The sequence below is a fragment of the Macaca thibetana genome, chromosome 5, assembly GCF_024542745.1.
Source record: "Macaca thibetana thibetana isolate TM-01 chromosome 5, ASM2454274v1, whole genome shotgun sequence".
In the NCBI taxonomy this organism is placed as follows: Eukaryota; Metazoa; Chordata; class Mammalia; order Primates; family Cercopithecidae; genus Macaca; species Macaca thibetana.
The window spans coordinates 122,327,448-122,343,488 of NC_065582.1; the positions used below are offsets into that span (position 1 = coordinate 122,327,448).

Here is a 16,041-nt window from a genome sequence, read left to right on the forward strand (position 1 = left end):
GCGTCGGAGACAAAGAACTGACTGAAACGTTTGAGGTAAGAAAGGTCTTAAATATCATTGTAAACTAACATTGTATATCTATTTTGTAAATATAGATATATAGCATCTCTCCATATATTTTTCTTTAAATCATAAAAATTTAGATTATTGAGACTGTCATGTAATGGTTGCTTGAATTTGTACTTAGTAATTAGAAAATCACTTTTAGTATTCTGTTCGCAAAACTTATTTTTTTAAATCACTATCTTGTTGTAGTAAATATTTTAGAGTGACCATAAACGAATCTTTGTAGGAGCGGAACTCTGGTTGGGGAGAATGCGGACAGAGTGAGACAACAGAGCCTCAGGTTTATTTTTAACTTTGTGGCCATCAGGTCAGCAAAGAAAGGGAACATGCACCGCCAAAGATTCTCTAACGTCTGAGCAAGAGCCAATTTCTTTGGCCTCCTCTTTTATCTTTAAAATATATGCAGTACTTACATTCCATTCCTTAACATTTTATGTTGATTTTAATATAAAAGTCATTTGTCTTTCCCATAAATTCTTGAATAAAATTAATTTTCTAGGAAGATGCATCTAATTTATCTGGGGTATCAGTTATTCTATAGCACACAGCAATAAACTGCCATGGGTATCATGACTTGATAAGTATAAAAATAAAAGGAGATAACTGGTAATTATGCTATGTCCTGACTCTAAGATATGATCTGGAAGAGTCTGTGTTATGGTTTATTTACTTCTTTGCTTAATGTAGTTTTAAATAATTCTTGAAACCCGTTGAAAGAAATTGTAAAGGCCCTGCTTGAATTCTATCCTCTCCAAAACTATTTCCTCAACCTGTCTCTTTCTTCTTCTAAATACTCCCAATATTTTGCAATTTCTACATATGGTATATATCACACTTTGTATTGCATTATAGAAATATCTGTAACTGTCTTCCATGTGGAAGTCTCATATGGAAGAAATTATGCTTTCTCATTGTATCCCTGAAGGCACCCACCACAATGCTTTGCACATAGAAAGTAGACTATGTATATGTATATGTATGTGTGTGTCTGTGAGAATGCGTGAGTGTATGCATGTGAGTGCTTGTATAATTTTTTACTCTTGATTTCCTACATTAACAATCTGCCTGTAGAAGTCTGAACTTGACTGGAATTTTACATTCTTGTCTTCTCAAAATTATTACATTATCTGGTACTTTTTTGAATTTGAATTCAAGTTTTGATTAATATCAGAAAATAAAGGCAGAGATCAAAACATTGCTACATTTTTTACACTGTGTTCTTTTGTCTCATAGATATATAGGAAACATCAAAAGGTGATAAAATTTCCCTAGAATCTCCACTATCTCAAAGGTACTTCAAAATGATAATGACATTAAAAATTGACATTTTCCTCAATGTAAAATATTAAATAATCTTTAGAAAACTTTGTAATGTATTTACCTATAACAATGTAACAGTGAGCTTAAAGGATCCATAAATCAGGGACTTTCCAAACTGATATTACAGGTAAACTTCAGAGATACTGCAGGTTCAGTTCTTAACCACCACCACAGAATGAGTATCACAGTTAGGCAGGTCAAATGAATTTCTTGGATTCCCAATGTACATAAAAGTTATGATTATACTATAGCATTATATGTTAAGTGTAATAGCAGTATGTCTAGAAAAACAACATAAAAATCTTAATTAAAACATACTTTATTGCTCAAAAGTACTAACAATTATCTCAGTCTTCACTGAGTCATAATCTTTTTGCTGGTGGAGGGTCTTGCCTTGATGTTGATGGCTACTGACTGATCAGGGTGATGATTCCTGACGGCTAAGGTGGCTGTGGCAATTTCTTAAAATAAGTCAACAATGAAGTTTGACACATGGATTGACTCTTCGTTTCACAAAAGATTTCTCAGTAGCATGAGATGCTGTAGCATTTTGGAGCACATGAAGCATTTTGCCCACAATATTTCTTTCAAAATTGGACTCAACCCTTGAAAACCCTGCCACTGCTTTACCCATTAAGTTTATGTTTTTAAATCATTTACTGTCATTTGAAAAATATTTCACAGCATCTCCACCAGGAGTAGATTCGATCTCAAGAAACCACTTCCTTTGCTCATCCATAAGAAGCAATTTTTCATTCACTCAAGTTTTACCATTACATTGAAGCAATTAAGTCACATGTTCAAGCTTCACTTCTAGCTCTCTTGCTATTTCCACCACATCTGCACATTACTTCCTTCACTGAAGTCTTGAATCCCTCAAAGTCATCCACAAGAGTTGGAATCAACTTCTCCCAAACTCCTGTAATGTTGATATTTTGGCCTCCTCCTATGAATCACAAATGGTCTTAATGGCATCTGGAGTGGTGAATATTTTACAGAAGGTTTTTAATTTACTTTGCCCAGGTCCATCGAAGAAATCATTACCTGTGCCAGCTATAGTCTAACAAAATGTATTTATTCAATAATGAAACCTGAACATCAAATTTCCTCTTTGATTCATGGGCTGCAGAATGGATGTTGTGTTATCAGGCATGAAAAACGACATTCATCTCTTTGAACATCTGCTTCAGAGTTCTTGGGGGCTCAGATGCATTTTCAATGAACAACCATATTTTGAAAAAAATATTTTTTCCTAAGAAGTGAGCTGAAAACATTTAGTAACCCAAGCTCTGCTAGATGTACTGTCATCCAGGCTTTGTTGTTCCATCCATAGAGCACAGGAAGAGTAGATTTAGTATAATTCTTAATGGCACTAGGATTTTTGAAATGATAAATGAGCATTGGCTTCAATTTAGGAAACCAGCTATATCCCTTAAAAAGAGTCAGCCTGTCCTTTGAAGCTTTGAAGCCAGGCATTGTTTTCTTCTCTTTAGCTATGAAAGTTCTAGATGGCATCTTTTTCCAAAATAAGACTGTTTCATCCACAATAAAAATCTATTACTTATTGTAGACACCTTCATCAGTGTTCTTGGATTTTCTGGATAACGCTGCAGCCTCTATACCAACACTTGCTGCTTTATCTTGCACTTTTATGTTATAGCCAATCTCTGCTGGCTTCTGACTTTTCTTCTGCAGTTTCTTCACATCTCTAGGGCTTTGTATAATTAAAGAGCATAGGGACCTTGTTCTAGATTAGGCTTCTGCTTAAGAAAATGTGCTGTCTGGTTTGATCTATCCAGACAACTAAAACTTTCTCCTTATTGGAAACAAGATTCTCGCTTTCTTGTCATTCCTGCGTTCATTGTAGTAGCACTTTTAACGTCCTTCTAAACTTTTCCTTTGCATTCACAACTTGGCTAACTAGTTGTTGCAAGATCCTCCCTTTCATCTTATCTTGGCTTTTGACATTCCTTCTTCACTAAATCGTTTTTACCTTTTGATGTAAAGTAGGAGACGTGTGACTCTTCCTTTCATTAGAACACTTAGAGGGTATTGTAGGGTTATTAACTGGCCCAAATTTAATATTCTCATATGTCAGGAAATAGAAAAGCCTGAGGAGAGGAAGAGATAACTGGGGGCATGGCCAGTGAGTGAAGCAATCAAAACATTCACAACATTTGTCAAATAAGTTTGCCACTTATTTTTCCCATAACAGCCCCAAATAATTGGATCAAAGTAACACCACCAAAGATCACTCATCACAGATCACCATAAAAGATATAATAAAATCTTATTACATATTTATAATATCTTATAGATATTAAAATATGTTATAATACTAAAAACTACAAAATATTGCTAAGATTACCAAAATATGACACAGAGACACGCAGTGAGCACGTGCTGTTGGGAAAATGGTGCTGATAGACTTGCTCGATGCCGGATTGCCACAAATTGCCACTCAATTTGTAAAAAAAAAGATATGTATAAAGTGCAATAAAATGAGGTGTGCCTGTACATACGCAACACCTAGAATAACATCTCATACTTAATCAGTTATCAAGAAAAACTTTATAAACTAATAAATTAACAAATATGAGGCAAACTTCAAGAAAAGTCCCATAGCCAATCCACATTTTCAACTTGATTGCCTTTCCCAGAACCCCCCACATGTTCTCTAGCATATATGGCATTCACACCATGACAAAGAAGAGGATTAATGCCTAATGATACCATCCAATACAGAAAATTTCCCATTATTATTTGAAATCCAGTAATATGCACATTTATTGTATTAATGACAAATATTTATAAATGCAAATGTTCTATGTTTCATTGTGTACTCCATTATAAAATTATTGAATAAATCTTTAATTTAGCTCAGTTTTCTCAAATGTAATATTAATGAAATTGTAATTGATACATTTTAACAGTGTGTGATATGATGAGGAATCTACAGTGAAAATTAAAATACAATAAAATGCTTTGGAAAAGTCCTTTATTATTTATTAAATAATAAAACTTGAAAGTCAAAATTACCCTTTGATACATGGACTGCAGGATGGATTTTGTATTAGCAGGCATGAAAACAGATCCTTCTTCACATCATGGACTTTTTGGGGTTGCCTGGAACCAGTGCAAATAAATCTGTCAGCTACATTACTTTCATGGACATTAGTATAAGGAATGTTGAACTTTCTGAGATCACTAAATTCAAACTTACTTCTTACTTCCAAACTAACATTCTTACTTCCAAAGCTAACATTCTCTGTATAAACCAATGCATTATTTCTTCCAGGAACTATGTACTTTACAAGTACATAGAAGTATTATTCTTTTATTTGTTATTTTAAGTTCAGGGATACATGTGTAGGTTTGTTACGTAGGAATTATTATTCTTAAATAATATGTGAATGCTTATTTTTAAAGCAACCGGTGTAATATAGTTATGAAATTACAAAGCTCCTTTTATTTGACCTTAAAAAAGTTCTTTATTAACAAATAGATTGATTCTCTATGATTGTAAGTGACTTGCTCAAACTCAAAGAGCTATTTGTCGAATAATTCGTACTTTAACTGGATCTTTTGAATTCAGTCTTTTTGTTGACTTCTAGGATATTTATGAATAAAATGAAAGTTCTTCTTATTTTTTATTTTATTTATTCCATTTTGCAGATGAAGAAAGTTCTCCTGATCACAGCCATCCTGGCAGTGGCTGTTGGTTTCCCAGTAAGTATCGATTTCTACATTCCAAAATATTTATGTATAACCATGTACCACATATTTCCGTCAACCAGGAACCGTATATACAAGGATGGTCCCATAAGATTATAACAGAGCTACAAAGTACAGTGGCTTATGCCTGTATTCCCTGTAATTTGGGAAGTCAAGGCAGAAGAATCACTTGAGCCCATAAGTTCAAAAGCAGCCTGGGCAACATAGCAATCCTACCTCTCTTAAAAAAATAAAAAAGAAAAAAAAATCATGATGAAGCTGAAAAACTCCTACCACCTAATGATACCGTAGCCATCATTATGTCATAGGGCAATGCATTAGTCATGTGTTCACGTGTTTGTGATGATGCTGATGTAAACAAACCTACCCTCTGTCAGTCACATAAGAGTAGAGCACAAAAAATTAAGCACAGTTCATAATAAAATAATAAATATTATTGTGTATTTATTGTACTATGGTTTGTGTATTTATTGTACTATGCTTTTATCATTATTTAGAGTTTACTCCTTCTACTATTTTTTTAACATTAACTGTAAAACAGCCTCAGACACGTCCTTCAGGAGGTATTCATAAGAAAGCATTATTATCATAGGAGATGAATGTTCCACGTGTCTAACTGCCCCTGAAGACCTTCCAGTAGGACAAGATGGGGAGGTGGAAAGCAGTGATATTGATGACCCTGACCCTGTGGAAGCCTAGGCAAATGTATATGTTTGTGTCTCAGTTTTAAACAAAATAGTTTAAAAGTAAAAAAGAAAAAGCATATAGAGTAAGGATATAAAGAGTGAAAGTATTTTTGTACAGCTGTAAAATGTGTTTGTTTTAAGCTAAGTGTTATTACAAAAGAGTTAAAGTAAAATAGTTATAGTAAGCTAAGGTTAATTTATTATCAAAGGAAGAAAAATACGTTTTTATAAGGTTAGTGTAGCATAAGTGTACAGTGTTTACAAAGTCCACAGGAGTAAACAGTAATATCCTAGGCCTTCATATGCAATAACTCACTCACTAACTCACACAGAGCAACTTCCAGTCCTGAAAGCTTTATTTATGGCACGTAACCTATATAAGTGTATAGGTATCTTTTCCATCTTTTATACTATATTTTTTCCTGTACCTTTTCTATGTTTAGATATGTCTTAGATATTTTTAGATACATGAATACTTACCATTGTGTTACAACTGCCTACAGTATTCAGGATAGTAATAAGCCATACAGTTTTGTAGGCTAGGAGCAAGAGACTATACTATCTAGCCTAGGTATGTAGTAGGCTATACCATCTAGTTTTGTGTAAGTACACTCTATGATGTTTGTATGATGAAATCATTGAACTACCCATTTCTCAGAACTTATCTCTGCTGTTAGGCAATGCATGACTGTTTATTTTGTCTTGATTCATGAATCTTCAGGGTTTTTTCTCCTTCACATGCTGTATTCTGTAAGAATACCTAACACACATGCCCTTTTATCATTACACTCCAGAAAATATTATAAACCATATACCATTCAGTGCATAATTCAGTTCCACATATATTTGGTATAGTGGTGAATCTGAGCCATTTGAGAATACATATTAAGACTTTTCAGGAAAATCATTTCTACATTTTCTAGACAAATTCTGGGTATTTTAAAAAAATGGTTATTATGAAACAATATTAGGTAATAGATTGTCAAATTATTTCCCTCATGCATATGTATATATTTATTTGTGTGTTTTCATGAGCATGAGTTTAATTAACTTCACTGTTTGACCATTAGGTCTCTCAAGACCAGGAACGAGAAAAAAGAAGTGTAAGTTACCTTTTCTCTTTTTTACATGTAAGTTTTATGTGTGAAATATTCATAACTGTTGTTAAAGATATTGATTTACCTAAACCTCCCAAACTGTGGAGAGATTCATAAAGAGATTTTGGTATTAGCACTCAACAGAGGTTTAGACTTCAGGGATGTGAGCTCTGCCCATAGAAAGGAAATTATCTCCATATCTCATATCACGGTAAGAATTGGATTGAAATCCAAATCATTCTGTGACGATTTGGGTTACAATATTTTTTTCTAGATTTATCTAGCCTAATAACTCAGGCCTCCATAAGCTAAGGCAGAGGCCTTAGCTCTATGAAACTCATTTCAAAAAAAGTAAAAAATGAAACCTGAGCATTAAGAGATGTGGGCCGGCTTTGATGATCCTCCCAGTGGCAAATTCGCTCATGGATTATTTGAGTCTAAAGAGTTAACTAAAATTGTTTAATAAAAAGAAAATAAAATTCGAAGAGGGAAAGCCTTATTTAAAGATTTGTTTTTATTTATGGAAATCCTATTATCTGGAAAGCATGATTTTATCGCAAAAACTACAGAGAGCTAAGAATACAAAAACTAATAGAGATACAGACAGATAATTGAGAGAGAAAGCAGGAAGAAGGAACTGAGATACTGAAAGAGAGAGGTTGTTTCCCACATGTGGTTTGGGTAAAGAACTTGTATGAAGGCAAAGGGAGAAATTTTATGGTACTACAACACCACATTCATCTTGGCCTTGTAGGTAAAGAAGTAATTGCCAGAAAAATTTGTCTTTATTTTGTGGCAAGATACAAGGTGGAAAGATACAAGAACATACCTTTCTAAATAATTTTTAAATGATGCAAATTAATAAACTCCCTGTCCATAGTACACACAGAAAGGATAAAGGATTTTAGAGCTTCTAAAGCCTCTTCCTAAAAATAAAGGCCCATTATTTAAAAAAACAAAGCTGTTCAATTTCTCTTCTTTGTAAAAAGTAAAATAAACCCTTTAACTTCTTTCTTTCAACAGGTCAGTGACAGCGATGAATTTTTTTCAGGGTTTCTTGCGTTCCCTTACCCATATCCATTTCGCCCATTTCCACCAATTCCATATCCAAGATTTCCAAGGTTTGGACGTAGTTTTCCTGTTCCAATACCTGAATCTGTCCCTACAACTCCCCTTCCTAGCGAAAAGTAAACAAGAATGAGAAGTCACAATAAAATTGAAGATGAAATATGTGGTAAGTACACATAGTTACAATCATAGTTTAAGTTTGCAGATTGGAATCCATAATTTCAAGGAAAAAGAAATGTTAACTACGTCCCCAGTTGGCCCCTTCAAGTTTCAATTTGTTTTAATGTTTTTCTCTAGTAGATACCGTCACGTGTGTCCACTCAGATACACATATGTGCCCTTCCATGATCTAATCAGCACAGCACTTTCAATCCCTCCTTTGTTGTGATGTAACAGAAACAATCCCTATGTTATTAAAATATTGTTTACAAAGTGTTTGTAACTCTTTATACTATTGTCAGTAACTGCATTTTAGACTGAATCAGAGTAACCAAGGTGGAGATCATAGTAGATGAATTTATGGGCCTAGAGTTTAAAGTAGACTTCAGCTTAGTCCTTAGAGAACCATGTAATTTTTCTAATACTAAAATTCCAAACTTAGCTTCCGAATGTCACATTATAGTAAAAAATTTTAAAGGCTTCATGCTTCACCTATAACAGTGACCCCTGTCATTTCATCACATCAAAAACAAAGTGGATGATGTGTCAATTACTAGATAAATTGAGGAAATATAGTCTATACCATAGACTATAGATCTAATCTACTATAATAATTTAAAATTTAATATATATAAAAGTCTTATCTAAGATTAAATTAGAACCCAGAGGACTGTTCTAGGAAACAAAATATTTCAGATAATACTTACCACTAAAGACCTTTGCTTTCTTTTTACATCTACTCAGTGTTCTTGAGCAGATGGTTTCCCAGTCCTTGAACTAGATATATTTTTAAGCCAATAGTTGTCATTAAAATGCAGAAAATGTACATGTTTCCAAAAAAATAACCCATTGGAATTAATAACCTTATGTCTGTTATTTATTTCAGGTCACCTAAAATTAAATGTGAGCCACTTCTTTGAAGAATCAAAATTCCTGTTAATGAAAGAATAACAAATGTAATTGAAATAGCACACAGCATTCTCTATTCAATATCTTTAGTGATCTTCTTTAATAAACATGAAAGCAAAGGTCTTGGTTTCTTAATTTCCACAAATTCCATGATAAGTACTTGATTTGTTTTCAATCTTCAGCAATATCTTGAAGAAGGAAGAGGTGGCAGATGGTGATAATAACAAACTGTCCTACAGCATGTGACAAAAGTCATCCAACAAGATTCTACTTGCACAATAAGCCTTTCAGTGGGTCACAATGACTGCCTTTGTCTCCACAAGCTGATTATCAGGAAATTAGAAAAATTCTCTTTGAATAAAGATTGTGTTTCTTCACCTTAAGTTTAAATTGTTCATAGCTGAGACCCTTAGCATCAACAATGGAAATTCTGCCATCATTCATCCATAACTGGCTACAAATCAAAGTCAGCCTAATGAGCCACTTGGCACTTGACTAGGGAAATGGCTGACTCCCTTGATCACTTTCAGGGATTACAGGTACCTCAAACATTTAAATATTTCTTGGTATTAAAGTCAGTGATCCCAATTGAAATATGGGAAAGACAACAAGAAAACCAAACAGTCGTCAATACAATTTGGTAAATTAATTTTATAGGCATTGTTTCCTAACTTCACAGCTGACAGATTGGAGGCAACTGCATGACCAGGGAGAGACAGTCATGGGAAAATAAGATAGAGGGGCAGAGAGACAAAGGCAATCAGAGCCCTGAAGAGGGGCCAAAGACAAATGGTTGCTCTGAAATGTGGAAGACTCAGCTCTGCAAGTAATCTACTGTGCCACTAATCTACTATCTAATCTAATCTATCCCAGTTTTTTGTTTCATTAAAAGTCCTTGACATCTCGTCTTAACTCTCAGAGCTTTTATTTCATCTGCCTCATTTTGTGTCATAACAACTTTCTGAAGAAAAAACAACTCTGTCATCTACTTTAACTGCTAGATTTGTTTCTATTAAAATTAATTAACTATTTCCCCCACCCAGTGAATTTGGGCATTATTCTTGAATACTATAGGTAAATATAAAACAACAGGGACTATTTGTGTATTTACACATAGAAAAATACAGTAAAATATGGTATAAAAGATTTTAAAAATGGTACAACTATATAGGGTACTTACCATGAGTGGAACCTAGAGACCTGGAATTTGCTCTGGGTGAGTCAGTAAGTGAGTGGTGATTAAATGTGAAAGCCCAGGACATAAATGTACACTACTGTGAACCTTATAAATACTGCAAACTTAGGCTACACTAAATTCATGAAAACATATTTTTCTTTCTTCAATAATGAATTAAGGTATAAAAATATCTTTAGAGTATAAAGATACAACAAAAGATACAAATACATTTTTATTCTTTATATCTTTATTCTATAAGTTTTTTCTACTGTTAAATACTTTTTTTACTTTTAAACTTTTTTGTTTAAAACCAAGACACAAACATACATATTAGCTTATGCCTAAACAGGGCCAGGATTATCAAGACATTCCTAGCAACAAGAGTTTTTCAGCTCCATTATAACCTTATGAGATCACCATCATAGATAGTTAGGCATTGACCAAAACATTGTTATACAGCACATGACTATACTTACTTTTTGTCAATTGTTGTGCTAAATACCGGAGATTTGGAGAAAATATTGTTGTGCTAAATACTGGAGATTAAGAAAAAAGATTCTCTTTAATGATCTTACAGGTTAGATAGGGGAGATAAACATATACAAAATTTCAAGAAATGTAATAAATGCTTCAAAAAAGTACAGAGCTTTTTGTTTTAAAGCAGAGGAGAAACTAGCTCTGCCTACACAAATTAGGAAAGGTCCCACAGGTGACTTTGAGTTGAACTTTAATGGATAAATAGGTTACTGACGGGGAAACAGGAACAAATTCTATGCTCAATAGACATTTACTAGATAAGCTCTACACTCAAATTGATATTTTTGTTTGTCGCTTTTGTTTTCTTTTTGTTTTATATTTTATTGAAAATGGGTATTTTTAATGATGTTTATTTCCATTAGACAAAGATAAAAGAGCAAAAGATGGGAGTAAAATACTTTAAAACATATTTCTAATAAATATATAAAGTTCTATTAATCTTAGGAACAAACTCTAACCTGAGAAGCAAAAGATAAACATCTTAATAATATTCTTGTTCACTAAATAACATTTCTATCAATTTTTCATGCAGATACAGAGTAAAGATAACCTCATGAGTTATTTCCTTATGAAAACAGCTAATATATCTAGGAGACAGTATTTATTTAGGATTCTATGTCAATTCAATAATGCCCGGGCAGAGTTGAAACCCTGGCCAAAGCCATGGGCATCAAACCAAGGTAGCTGAAGGACACTAACAGCAATACAGCAAGGCAAACAGCAAGGCATGGACCACCTATTGGATCCTCCCCACAATTGCTTAAGGAAGCATCTACTTTCCCCTCAAGTATCCAAGACTTTAGCACGGGAATGAAATAAGAGCAGAGAGACACACTGAATTCCACTGGTCACTCTAAATGAGAGCCCAGCTAGAGACCAGCCTCCCCAACACTCAGGGGAAGGTCAGTTCTAATACACTCACAGGAAAACAGAGCCCAAAAAAATCCATTCTTCATCTACATGTTCTAACTCTTCTATGAAGTTAGAATTCAAGGGGAAAACAGATAATATGCCTGCCCATTTTAGACATTCTTCTTGACTAGGTTCTGGCCTCATCCAGAGGAAAGTAGTAATTCCAAAACATTGATCTGCATAAAAAATTATTCAGTTTCTTATTTGTTATTCAGATTTCTAGGAACATTCCTGCTCTGAAAATCTTGACTCTGTGTTGTGGGGTTAGGCAGGAATTTGCAACTTAAACAAGTAGTACAGAGAGTTAATCATTTGCTCAACGAGTATGTGTCTAATATGTGCCAAGCAAAGGTTTAGAGACTGGGACCATTATTTTCTAGTGTAAAAGGACAGGAAATAGTAAATGAACACATATAAGTAAAAAAAAAAAAATTATATTGTAATATGAGGAAAATAAAAGGTAAAATAATAAAATGATGAAGAAGTATTTAGACAAAGTGCCAAAGAAAGCCTCTCTGAAATGAAGACATTTGAGGTGAATCCCAAATAATACAGGGAACATTTCTGAGAATTGAGGTAAGAACATTCCAGGGACCATGAATATAAGTGGAAGTTCCTGATTTAGGAAAGAATTTGGCACATTTAGGAACAGAAAGGTCATTGAAACCAGCACACAGTGAGAGTAAAAGGGATAGAAGTTAAGGTGAGATGGATAAAGAGAGACCAAATTATTTAGAAATGGTCCGTGGTAAAAAAGTTTGAATGTATTGTAAGTGCCTAGGAATCCATTGAGAATTTAAGTAGAATAATTATCATGTCAGATATATGTTAAAAACACTTTTATAACTGTGTAAAAAATGATTATAGGGTGATAAGAGTGAAAGTAAAGAGACCAAAAACAGAAATATTAGGATGGTTCAGGTGTGACACACCAGTGGTTGGGACTAAAGCAACAAAGGTCAGATTAGAAAGTGGTATCAGATTTGGGGTATATTGTTGAGATAGAACTAATAATTCTTCTAACAGGTTGTTGCAGGGATGAGAGAAAAGATGACCTATAGGAGTCACTAGATGGCCCTTCAGTCACTAGTAGTATCATGGCTCTGTTTACTAAAGGAGAAAAGAGATTAGTGGAGAACTAGTGAAACAGGGTATGTTTGGAAATAAAAGATTCTGCTTTGTTCATGATAATTTGGAGATGTCTATTTTACATTCTAATGGAGATTTTAAAATAGCTATTAGATACTTGAATCTAGATTTCAGTGAAGGCAATAGCCTATTGATGATACTTAAGGTTACAGGAATTGAGTACATCAACTAGAAAGACATTAAAGATAGAGGGAGAAAAGATAGAGTGGTGGTGGATGCTGGAAGAATTTTTAAAAGTTCTCCTAAATTTAGAGTTTGAGGAAAATAAGAGGAACCAAAATGAAAATTAAGAGCAGCTTTAAGTGATTCGAGGGGAAAAAAAAGGAAGGAAAAGTCAAAAAGTTTTACCAGTCAGAAAAATGAATCACCATGCCAAGAGTTGCTAAAATATTGAGTGGGAAAAATATCTAATAGCTCCCATTAGATTTGGCTACACAGAGATCGTTGTTGATCTGGCTGTTTATTTTGAATGGTAACAAGAATGACAAGAATGAAGTAAACATAGGACAGGATTATAGGGGCCTTGGGATCATGTTGGAGAAATAACACTTTACATAAATTGATTATCCTTTGTATTTTTAAATCTTTATATTTTAATGGTTTCAGAAATCTTTGCACCCTAAAACTCACTGAGGAATAAATTAATGTGTGTGTTAATGCTAAAGCCATAATGACACTCACTTTAGGCTCCAGATGACATACAATGTCTCCTCACAATCTCAAAATCGTCTTTCTGTAAGTGTTCAGGAGAAAACACTATCTCCTTAGAAAATCTCCTCAAACAGAGATTGTGGCTGTCTATTATACTCCCAAAAGTACTTTATTTCTAATACAAACAGTTTGTATGTGCATTGTTTGTTTAACAGAAGTGGCTACAGGAGAGTAAAATTTTGATATTCCACTTTGCTCTAGTTTGTTGACCATTTTTAAGAGCATCGTACGCTATTTTTTCCATGGTTTTTACATATAGCAAAGATTGTTGAAGCATACAAATTTCTACACTAAAGTATCAATTTTCAGATGCCTTACTAATCCTATGGAAAGCTGTGTTTGTCATTTACATTGCAGCTACTGTTACAGACATTATTGTACTTCAAGAACAAAATAGAGTGTTGAGGTCAGCCTGGTACTAATGAAGTGGCCGATAAATAAAATGAGACAGAAAAAATAAAACTACATGCATATAAATACCTTCAAAGGAAGATAAAATAGACATGATGTACATTTCAAATGTAAGAAACATTAACAGAGTAACAAGAAGTTGTTACTAATAAAAGAGTGTATATGCGTCAATAATCATCATGTCACTTATTGCAAAATGTTTTTGTTTATAATGCTTAAAATGTGAACTTATGTACCCACAATAGCCTCTTACCCAGTCCCACTGTGTGAATGGTGGTATGAATATACACTGATTATCAGGACCTAAACAAAGGGAAGTTGCAGCTGGACTGAGAAGCCTGTTGGTTCTCTTCCCATAATCCAGGGATATTCCAGCATCAGGCCATGCCCCCTATTGATGGATGCATAACTAGATAAAGACTGATGGATTCGTTCCAAATTATAAACACTCTCAGTTTGGAGGCCTTGTTCAGCACTATTGCAGCTTCCTTGGAGATTTCAGATCAGGAGAGTTCTGATCCTCCTTTTGCTTCTCTTTGGAAAACACAAGAGCATTGGATAGCTCCATTATAGAATCCACCTAGTTCATCTACTCCAGTCACTCAAAACACTTTCACTAAGATTGCCTTAGATCAGTAGATATGGGAAATACCCAATGTTACCAGTATTCAAGTAAATTTTAGACTACGAGCTCCACAAGAACAGAGATGTTTACCTGCTTTGGTACTAATTTATCCCTACTGCCTGAAACAGTACCTGAAATAAAGTATGTGCTCAAAGAATAATGTCCAGTACCTAAAATAATGTGTGTGCTCAAATAATAATGTCCAGTTTTGCAAAGCCCCACAAAAGCTACATTAGTGTTTGAAGTGAATGGATGATACCATGGTAAACATGTTTTTATCTTAGTGGGAGAAAAGATTATTAGCACTCTCAGGTGTTCTTAAAATATATTTTCCTGTGAAAACAATGTCTTCAGAAGTGTTCTGAGTGTCTGCTACTTGTAAGTTAAATAATTCAATACTCAACTGAAAAATCATTAACACTCATGATTTTAAATCAATGGCTGAGAAATTACTATGTGAAATAGAACACCTTCAAAATTTAGGAATGACCAGATCATAGTCTTTCAACCATGGACCCTGAGAATCAAAGGAAAACACTGTGACTAAATAGTTCAGATAGAATGGCTGGTGTTATTACTTTAGCAACTTGGTGTAGCAATTTTAAATTCTGTCATCTCTTTTTGAACTGCAAAAACCAACTATTCTGAGAAACAGAAAATCTCATTTTACTCTGTGTAATCCAAATAAGTATTCTACGGTTTAGAATATTGTTCCTAACTTTCTAAGACATGCAACAGTTCTAAGAAACAGATAGGAACATAGACATAATTACAATGCTGATATTATTTCTTGTTTGTGTTCTGGCAGTCTTACATTAATTCCTGTAAGTTCCTCAATCTGGTCAGTTCTTCACAGGCAAAATGAAGTCACAGTTAACATTATTTCTTGAGAAAAACAAGTAAAAGAAAATAATTCTTTCCTGAATTATCTAAACAAAATTTTTGTTTAGCTATTTTTTGCCAAAATATTCACAATGTCAGTGGGTTTGTGATGTATGCTCTAAGTCAAAATGACTTTCCTTAAAACAGAACAAATATCTCCAATTCAATAATTTAATAATGTTTTTTCAAAATGGTTCACCTATATTAATGAAATTTAAAATCTTAAAAATGTTTATTCATGAGAAAATAATAAATCACTAAGTATTTAGTCAATGCATATGGGAGAAAATGTGCTGCAGCTCAAATGCAAATAGTTCCCCACTTTACACCGATTAAAATGTTTCATATACGGGTTTTACCTTTATAAGGAGGTGCTCTTGGGTATGTGTGAGATGGCCAATTATTTAATTTTTAAAAATCAATAATTGTAATTCTGGAAGGAAGAAGACCAACCACAGTCTATACCAGATGCAGTATCACTTGAAATCCAGGTTCTTAAACTAAAAGAAACAATTAAAATGTGAAAGTATTGTGACTATTTTTCATTTCAACAGCAGTTTTAAGTTCAAATACATAGGATAAGTTGAATAAGAATAC

At 33.6% G+C, this 16,041-nt stretch overlaps 2 protein-coding genes and 1 long non-coding RNA gene across 3 annotated transcripts in view; 2 read left to right on the top strand and 1 right to left on the bottom strand.

Annotated features, from left to right (window-relative positions):
- FDCSP (follicular dendritic cell secreted protein) lies at positions 1-8,102 on the top strand. Its single transcript, XM_050791451.1, has 4 exons — positions 1-35; positions 5,062-5,115; positions 6,878-6,910; positions 7,928-8,102. The coding sequence occupies exons 2-4, from the start codon at positions 5,062-5,064 to the stop codon at positions 8,093-8,095; spliced, it is 255 nt and encodes an 84-aa protein (XP_050647408.1). The 5' UTR covers positions 1-35; the 3' UTR covers positions 8,096-8,102.
- LOC126955167 (uncharacterized) lies at positions 7,702-15,939 on the bottom strand. The gene is made up of 4 exons (XR_007725820.1): positions 15,804-15,939; positions 10,694-10,753; positions 8,839-9,064; positions 7,702-8,081 (listed from the first exon to the last, which is right to left on the bottom strand). It is a non-coding gene; the product is annotated as an uncharacterized LOC126955167 (long non-coding RNA).
- Positions 12,296-16,041, top strand: part of CSN3 (casein kappa) — a 15,879-nt gene continuing 12,133 nt past the window's right edge. Inside the window, exon 1 of the mRNA XM_050791435.1 lies at positions 12,296-12,369. The gene's annotated coding sequence lies outside the window, so the exon portion shown is untranslated. The remainder of the gene's footprint in view (positions 12,370-16,041) is intronic.